The sequence below is a fragment of the Chenopodium album genome, chromosome 5 (assembly GCF_948465745.1).
Source record: "Chenopodium album chromosome 5, dcCheAlbu1.1, whole genome shotgun sequence".
Classification (NCBI taxonomy): Eukaryota; Viridiplantae; Streptophyta; class Magnoliopsida; order Caryophyllales; family Amaranthaceae; genus Chenopodium; species Chenopodium album.
The window spans coordinates 4,249,754-4,259,049 of NC_137838.1; the positions used below are offsets into that span (position 1 = coordinate 4,249,754).

At 33.2% G+C, this 9,296-nt stretch overlaps 1 protein-coding gene across 2 annotated transcripts; it reads right to left on the minus strand.

Annotated features, from left to right (window-relative positions):
- Positions 1-18: 18 nt before the first annotated feature.
- Positions 19-4,751, minus strand: LOC145631591 (plastid division protein PDV1-like). 2 transcript variants are annotated; one of them, XM_081683703.1, is made up of 3 exons: positions 4,000-4,751; positions 1,369-1,434; positions 19-915 (listed from the first exon to the last, which is right to left on the minus strand). In XM_081683703.1, exons 1-3 carry the CDS (start codon positions 4,357-4,359, stop codon positions 400-402), a joined length of 942 nt encoding a protein of 313 aa, XP_081539829.1. In that variant the 5' UTR covers positions 4,360-4,751; the 3' UTR covers positions 19-399. The 2 variants fall into 2 exon arrangements, with proteins under 2 accessions (XP_081539829.1, XP_081539830.1); XM_081683704.1 differs by lacking the exon at positions 1,369-1,434 and having other exon boundaries at positions 4,000-4,732.
- Positions 4,752-9,296: the final 4,545 nt, after the last annotated feature.

A 9,296-nucleotide genomic window follows, 5' to 3' on the forward strand; every position in this document is an offset into this window, starting at 1 on the left:
TTCAAACAACCAAAGGCATTTTCACATCAAAATGGATACATGCAGTTTCCAAACTTCTTTAAAAATCTTTACCAAGCATATATTTTCTACAAAAGAAATCTTCAGAAAATACCACACAATTTCCGTTACAAAACAAATTCAGGGAAAGACAACTTCGTCGGGAAAAAAAAAAACTTCGTCGACAAAAACCCATTGCAGAGCCAAGTATACCAAAATAAATTCACTAACCTAAAGAAAAAAATTAAATAATAAACGGATAGCCTGATACGTATATACAAGCATCTTGAAGAAACTACAACGCCTACAAAACCCTACATATACCAACAATTCTTAGCAAAAGTCTTGTTGAAACAGCTATTACCTACAAAACCAAACGAGCAAAAAGTTGGGAGCTCGTATTTAACCTCTTGCCAACCGTACATCCAAGGGGTTCAATTGCCCAGTAGAGGAGGAACCATCTCGTTGCAGTAGTTTCTTTACCGTTCTTCTATCTTGGTTCTGGGCACTGTCTAACATATTGTTATCCTTAGATGTTGCTTGCTGTAGATGGAGTAGTGCAACCATGCTTAAGGCAAATAAAGCAGCATTCCCTAAAACTCCACCTAATTTGTCCAGCTGAAGTGTTCTTTTAGCAGAATCTAGTCCAGAGAACAAAAATCTTACAAAAATGTTTGAGCTGACACCTTTTTTCTGCAATGAATGTTCAGCAGGTGCACTTGCAGGAGGATTCGAGAAATTATCAGGACCGACAAAGCATGTCGCATCTCTAACATTTCCCACAAAATCCATAGCCTCATCTATAACCTTGTATCTTTTCCCATGGTGTTCAGCCAATCTCAATGCAAGAACAATTCGGCTTTGCTCTAATCGTGCAAGTGCTGCATCCCTTTCTGCACGCTGCTGGATTTGCACAGTCTGACAGTATAAACATACAAAATAGAAAAGCTTAGTCCCGATAAGATCAATAACAACCAGATAAAGAGCAGACAAATCACACAACCAAATAGAAGCATAGAACAAGATGGCACTGATACTGATACCCCATTTAGAATATCTAATCAACCATAGATAACAAAAACAGGTTCGTTGGGTTGGGGAAGAGGTGGGTAGGGGGATTTCTAAGGCCACAGTGCAACACAGCCAACATTAGCACTTGCTGATTAACAATTACATTGAAATGGGCTTAAGCCCACATAAACTAAGTGAAACCATCACAGCATATGAATAAAAAAACTGCCAGTGAAGGGCAAAGTTAAAAATTCCCATTTGAAACTTTCTTCTCTAAGAGGTAGGACACACAAATTATAGTCTAGGAGATGAATTTAAATTTTCAGAGAAAACTTTTACTCGTAGATACAATACCAATACCTGCCACTTTTTTCTCTTTTCCCAATCTTTTGTGCAAACAGGAAAGGTCTCGATTTCTCTTTGACCCTGTAATCATGTGAAAGCCTGTTTCAGCTGGGTTTGAATGCATAATAGGGCAACATTGAGTTTAACAATATAGCTTCCAACTTCAAACATGATCTCTCCATCATCTAACTGCAAAAGTTCTTCAGGAATTCTCCAAAAATCCTTAGTTAAGTTATTCCAAAATTACTATGTGGTTGCAATATATAAATTTCACTGATTATCACCCAACCAATACCTTGGTAAGTAATCCACCATGCACTACCTTTCCATCAAATCCTCTGGGAGAAACAAAAAGGTTCTAATTCCTCATACTTCGTATATGTTTACATCTAGTACTCCCTGCTGCTTGTCTACCCTCCTAAATAAATAAATAGGCTATAGCTCTCACATAGTCGAATTCACACATATCTTAACGAGTATGTAGTAATTTGAGGTTTTGCATCAGAGTCTCAGAATGACACAAGAAATTGAATGACAGAAAAGTGGGTGATGCAGGACAAAAACTTCCAAAGAAAGAATGATGCAACTGTTATTCTACATCCTTCAGTTGTACATTATCCACAATAGTTTATAGCAGAACAAGTGAATAAAGTTACTAATTTACTATGAGTGTAGAAGGAACTAAGGAAGCAAAACGCGTAGGAACTCCTTATCCATATAATTATAAAGAGTATTTCCAGGTAACTCATAATGTGATACACAATAACCATCATGCTCTTCCAAAATAAATAAGAAATGTACAGTTTCAAGAGCAACTGTAGTTAAGTCTATTAATGTGATATTCCCATCAAGCTCCTCACTACCCCTCAAGGAACATATTGAAATATACAAAATACAAAAGAAGAGCTCTCGCGTAAATTAATGTGAATAAACAAGAAAGTTACCCCCATCTTTGCTACCAACAGTCGTCTTCCAAACCCTCAAAATCAATGAAATTAATTTTATTTTTTTTAAAAAAAAAAAAAGCAAATCATACCCTCAATCACATTCACTGGGTCGCAGACTTAGCTAAGAAGGAAAAAAGTGGCAACCTTCAAGTCACTTGACTTGCTAGAATAAAGGTAAGACCACAAATATCTGGGATGTCTACAGATCACCAATCTGAGGTAATATAATCATAGCAAATGCTGTAGGTGGTCGAGTTGATGAATCCAACCTACAAACAGCATACTGAACCACAGAAAGCTCTATCAGAAGGCCAACTACAACTCTAGGATACTGTGGACAATCTTCTAACACAAATTGCACTCTTAAAGTGCCAAACCCAAGGAACTTAAAAAAAAGGTATCCAATCAATTCAAGTTATGAGATTGGTATGGAACTTACAGATGTTCAATAGAACATGTCACCAATTACAATTTACAACTCCATCCATCTAGTCACTATCATCCATAATCCATAATCCAAAATCCATATGCGGGTACAAAAATTACACAATAAGCATACTTGAAAATGTAGAAGCTAATATACGTATAAACCTAAACCCCACTTGATTAGTCCTAATAACCAAACTCAAGCAGCATATACAAAAAATGTAATATACACTACTCATACTTTCTATTCATTGTAGCAAAGAGGGACTTAGTGGAAAGAGTGTCCATTTTAAATGAAGACAGTTGTTTAAAGATGTGTATTATTAAATACTAGTAGCAAAAGAGAGTAATTTTTGCAATTCAATAGTAGAAAAATCAATTAAGAACACACCTAAATGGAAACGAGGGGAGTACTAATTGACTATCCTCCAATCAATATCTTATTGATTACCTAACAGGATCCAAATCACCACAATCCAGATATGTAATATTATGAGTAAGCGCCAAACCAAATCACCTATCAACTAAACACACAAACAAATAAAAACAATATATTAATTTCACAACAATCATCCAACATACATTAGGGGGTTTTACTTAAAGAGAGAGAAAAGACAATCATAACAACCAAATGACAACAGAATCCAGCAATAATTCGGTTGCTACATCACCTGGATTAGATTCATGACATTATAAAAACAATTAAATAGCTCAAAACTGACTAGGCTGTCACAACAATATACAAGTATACAGACAAATAATTCTCCAGGAGAAAAAAAAAAATTCTACATTAATCACAGTCGAAACATTAAGCTCAATTTCTTAAAAAAAAAACCAACATTTCACATTAAACCAATCGTTAAATCGAAGCCCAGAAAATAAATTTACCCAATTGTTCTGGGTAACCAAAAATTCATCCCAATGGGGTAGCCCAAAACCTAGGATCAAATCCCGTCTACATCATTATCGGCGTAGGCTTTCTATTCCCTACATTATCCGTTAACCATGTTCTGGGAAAAACATTTCAAACCCTATATATTGATATTACCCACCTTAAAATTTCGACATAATTTCTATAAAAATCATCAATTGACCTTAAAAATCAGAACCCAAGTTCTAATAATCCACAAACACATATCAAATGAAGAAAAACCCATCAATCTGGAGCTGAAAATCAACAATAAAGGAATTTCTCCTTCATTTTCGCAAACCAATTAAAATTCCCAGAAAACATGAACAAAATAAAAGCAAAAATAGAAAAAAAATAACTAACATGGAAGAATTCGAGCTGTTCTTCGAGATTCTCGAGGGCAGAACGGATTGAATTAAGACTCTTAGCCTCAGCAATGGCGCAACTCTTATCAAAATCCTTGAAAAAAACAAACCCATTAGAATTAATATTGTTGTAATCCTTAAAATCATGATCAAAAAAATGATTGTGAGGCTGAGATTGATGTTTGATGTTATTGTTCTTGAAATTATTTTCATGGGTGTTTGAATTTTTGAGGGATTTAGTGGAATTAGCGAAATGGGTACGAGAAATAGAATGAATTTCATCACTAAGTTTGTCATGTAAATCCCAAATCTTTTCTAAAACAGCTTCAACTTCATCCATTTCAACCTCTCGTTTCATTTTCAGAGTCACGAAATTGGAGGGAAAATCAACAGATTATTTGGTAAATTTTTGGGGGGAAGAAGATTGCTTGTTGTTGGAGGTTAACGAAAAAAGAGAAAAGCAAAAGAGGAGAGAGAAAGCAACCCAGGAAAAATTCTCTCTCTTCCAAGAGAACTGGCAAAGTAGGAGAGAGAAAGAAGTGGTAAATTGAGTGGAAATGGTAAGCACGTTTGAAATTTGGACAATTTTTTTTGTAATTTTTGAGTAGTGAGTGAGTGAGAAGAGATTGTATGAACATTCTATCTTTACTTTTATTATGTGGGCTTTTCAAATGTTTTGGCCACTTTTGGCAAAGATGTTGATATAAATTGTGTTTTTGGGTTTTGTCCGAATTATGAAAGGTGGTGGTAGTGTTGTTGTGGGAGGAGTCATTGTTAAGTCATTAATCTCTATATCATTATTGTATTATGGACCCGGTTTCATGGAGAAGGATGGATGGTAGCGGGCGAGTTTACGTATGCACCGATGTAGGGAGCGTGCAGATGTTACTGATGTGAATACCTAGTTTAAAGTTGGGCACGGCCGCACGGGCTACACTATATAGGTTTAAGTGTGTGTGTGCATCGTGCTTATGCTAGTTATGTTTACAACGGGCTAAGAACTAGTCGTGTCGTTCTGAATGTGGTAGGCTCGGTGACGCTCGGTGTGAATTAGGTCATTTTTATGCGTGGTTAATCGACCCTTGTGAAATGGTAAGGTACACAACTCTAAAGGTCATCCTACCACAAGTTAAGATCGTAAGACCAATTGAATCTAAAAGTCCCCATTTATATTAGCACAATAGATGAGTTGTTTAGAGGTACTTAGTGTTTTAAAGATATACTTGAGAATATTTTTATAAAATTGTGCATGATTAGTTTTTGACATTTTTGTCTTCTTTGTAAACTATTAAGTGGTTTGAAATGAATAAAAATCAAAAATATCAATATGCACAATGCAAACATATCAAAATTTACAAATACCAAGTACTATCTAATAAAAAAATATACCGTTTGTAGAATGGAAAATATAAAACACCAACTAAATATGACATTAGGTCGGGCTAGGCCCATGGTACAGCATGGCACGACATACTCTTTTTTTGGGTTGGGTGAAGCATGACATAGACAAACAATCTTCAAATAAGTTACATTTAGCTTAGGCATGCAAGCATAGCATGAATGCATGACATAACAACATGTGGACTTGGATCGTGCCTTGATTGCCTTCCCTTTTAAAAGATTTGGTGCGTAGTGAGAGAGCTTAATCATGGGCCACGTTTAATTAGCCCCAAAACACTCAGGTCCAGCACGAGACAATAACCAACACGAGCACACAACCCACAACAACACAACATCTTTAATCCTGACTCAAGTCCTCCTCCCCTAGGACACACGAAGTTATCAAATCAAATGTGAATCTAACACCATGAACTAATCCTGGCCCCATAGATAACTGTATGTTCGTCTACCACATTTTGTACTTGCTAATATGTACCATCCATAGATAATTGTTTAAACAATTAGTCAATATAATATTGTATTATTTACCAAGCATGTTTAAATGTGAAATATAAAGTATCTTAATGTATAAACTTCTATATCGAAAATGCACCCTACAGATATTAAAAAATAAAAATAAAAAAAAAATCGAAAAATACAATAACCTTACAATTTTCCAAAAAATTCTTAAAATCGAGTAGCATAATTTTGTCTTTGCATTGCATCGACTAATATGTCACTCATGTGCACAATGTTGTGTAAAATAATAATCTGCACGTTGCAACATAAAGCTAGATGAGGGATGAGGCCTGAGGGCAGCCCATCCACAGCCCTACATACTTGACTAAGTTGAGCATTACCACAAAAGACCCACTGAATTCTTGTTGTTGTCAATTCTCTATGCACCTTATATTTAGCATCTTCTTGATTTCGACCATAAATATTACCGAGTACTTGTGTGATCGCTAAAAATAAAGTAACAAAAGGCAATAATTAAGATTTGTTTCGAGCATGTTTTAGCTCCTAAATTCATCTAATTTTTTTTTTTTTTATTACGGGACTGCTACACTAAATTTCAACATATATTTCGTATTTAAGTGGTCCCATCATCTAAAATCGCGGAATTTTAATTTTTATTATTATTTTTTGGTGTGAATGAGGATCAAAACTGAAAACGGAATTTTAATTTGTGTACTCTATACTATATTTATCATAATTATTATGAAGAATATTAACATGTTTAAAGACATATAGTACATTTATAAATAAAGTTATGATTTTTAAATTGGGTGTAGATTTTTTAATCAAAGAATACAGTACACAATCTCTATTCTATAAGCTTCCTCATTTTTTTTTCCTTCCTTGAACAATTAAAAAGTCCCCTTATAATACCTAAATGCCCTTATTTTTAGGCACGCACTCTTTTAAAAATATAATTTTGTCATCAAGCTTATTTATAATAATAATAAAAAAATAAAATAAAATAAAATAAAAAAGTGAAGGATGTGGCCATCCTAGTTATTGCCATTTTAGTAGGATCTCGATTAGATAATTTATAATTAAGCAAAATTTCCTTCTACATTGTCAAAAATTTAACAGATTATAATTACATGGACTAATAACACTAATTACAATTCTTTAAGAAAAAAAACACTAATTACAACAACTCAAGTGAAAAATAAACAAATTAATTTCAACAACTCAAATCAATTCTTTAATCCATCATTAAAAAATAAATGCCGATTTAATTCTTGAGATCTAAAATTGATTGTTAATACTTGTACGTGTATCTTATTATATTCATAAATAGTACATATTGTGGGTACTATAGAATTCGGCTAGGGATAGTTTTATTATTTTTGAATGCTTAATCCATTAATTTATATTTTCTTTTGGATTTATGAATAATTTCCAAGAGTAATAATACATGCGAATTTTGAGTTGAACATTAGTACAACCCATTAAAAGGATGTTTTTTCTTACCTCTTTTTGGTAATAAAGGGTGGCATTCAAGTAATACTATATGTCTACAAGAATATATTCTGTTTTATGGAAGAAAATGCAAGCTTGATGTTAATTGGTACTATACCACATTATATTCGAGGAAGTACTAATGAAGGTTTGATATGTATTTGCAAATACATATCAAACCTTAAAATATTAAAAAGTATTGTAAGCACATGGGAGTGAGAGAAAGGATGAGAGAGATTGGCAAGTGGGACCAATTTTTAAATGTACCACTAAAAGCTTATAATAATATCATTGAATATGTAGTGATATTATTTCTATACGTAGTTGGTACCACTAAATGAATATACAGTACCATTGAATGAATATATAGTACCACTGAATGTTCAGTGATACTATTTGATCATCTAGTGATACTATTAATCACCCAGTGGTACATTTAAATCCAGCACGTGGGGGTGAGAGAAAAGGAGGAGAGAGATGGGTAAATTTCATGCGAAATGTCTCAAATGCCCCTTGATATGTATATACAAGTACCTATCAAACCTCCCTTTGGAAGGCCTCCATTATATTCAAATATATAGTACATTTACAATTTAATATATTCGATATGTACCACATGCAATAGTAGTTTTCCCTATATATGGCTCTTTGTATAAAGAAGTAACGCATTAAGATCTTGACATACACTATTGCAATCCAAAATCCAAGAGTAGATCATAAATTTAATGGTTTGCAACCGAGGGGAGAGGAGATCGATAATGTGTGTGCGCATGCGCGTGTGTGTGAACCCGTGAAGGGAGACGGCTTACATGAAAATGAGAGTGATACGTTGAGTAGCCAAGGATGACTTGCCTGCACCTCGGCGTGGTGAGGGTTGTCGTCTATCGATGCTCTCTAAGAGGTTTCAGGCAGTCTCCTTGGCTATCTTAACTGCCTCTCATGTCTCTCATGCTAGCCCTCTTGACCCTTCTTCATTTCAATGGCCAAATTTTACATCAGTTTGTCTCAAAATTACCTTTAAGGTACCATATACTGTCTCCGATTCCTTTTGTTCTTCCCATTTAGAATCTTGACACTATTTATAAGAGAATATTTTATATTACTCTCAATATAGAAATATATATCATTTCCTTCATTTTTTAGTCGCATCACTTTTCTAAAACGAAAGTTTAATCACAATTAGTTGCATTGATCACTTTTTTTTAACTAATAAATTATCCAAAAACTTTTGTATACATCCGATTTACACTAATATTAGTGTACATCGAGCAATATAAGGATAATTTTTAGCTAATTTTAGGGTAACTTTTTGCCTGTTTTTGAGTAACTTTAAGCATAATACAATTTTTATATAAATAGACAACAAGAAAAGTTTTATAAAGGTAATTTAATTACCTTCAATCACTAATAATTGATTTTTAGTCATTTAAAATATGATTCTTTACTAATAAGCGTAGATAATTTTTATTTGTATTGGGCTACTTTTATGCATATTGGGGTAACTTTTATTCATTTCAAGGGTAACTTTTAATCACTTTAGACTATCTTTTTAATGGATGTACAATAATTTATTGTACACCCGATTTTTTTAAAAGTTTGTGTAAATTATCTCTATCTATCTCTTATTGCTACCTCTCTTTCTACTCCAAAATTGTGTAATAGTTCGTGAAAACTAAAATGATTCAACTAAAAAAACGAAGGAAGTAATATCAATATCTCTAGACATTATTCTCTTTCTTAAATATTTCTCACATTTTCATGTTCTAAATTGCTACAGTAAATGAGAAGATTATAAAAATAAAAATTAAAAAAATATATTAAAAGTAGCCTTTTGCCCTCATAAAGATAACCAAGATACATTAACTGTATAATTAGATAAAGTATTATAATTTTATTATTTTTATGATAAAATAAAAAATTATGGAGAGGAAGGGACAAATATTA

Bases quoted from the DNA above. Each gene is read 5' to 3' on its own strand.
- LOC145631591 (XM_081683703.1), bottom strand. From the start codon at position 4,359: ATGAAACGAGAGGTTGAAATGGATGAAGTTGAAGCTGTTTTAGAAAAG. The intron at 1,435-3,999 runs GTTAGTTATTTT...ACATGATTACAG, and splicing joins AACAGCTCGAATTCTTCCAT to GGTCAAAGAGAAATCGAGAC. The intron at 916-1,368 runs GTATTGGTATTG...TTATACTGTCAG, and splicing joins AAAAGAGAAAAAAGTGGCAG to ACTGTGCAAATCCAGCAGCG.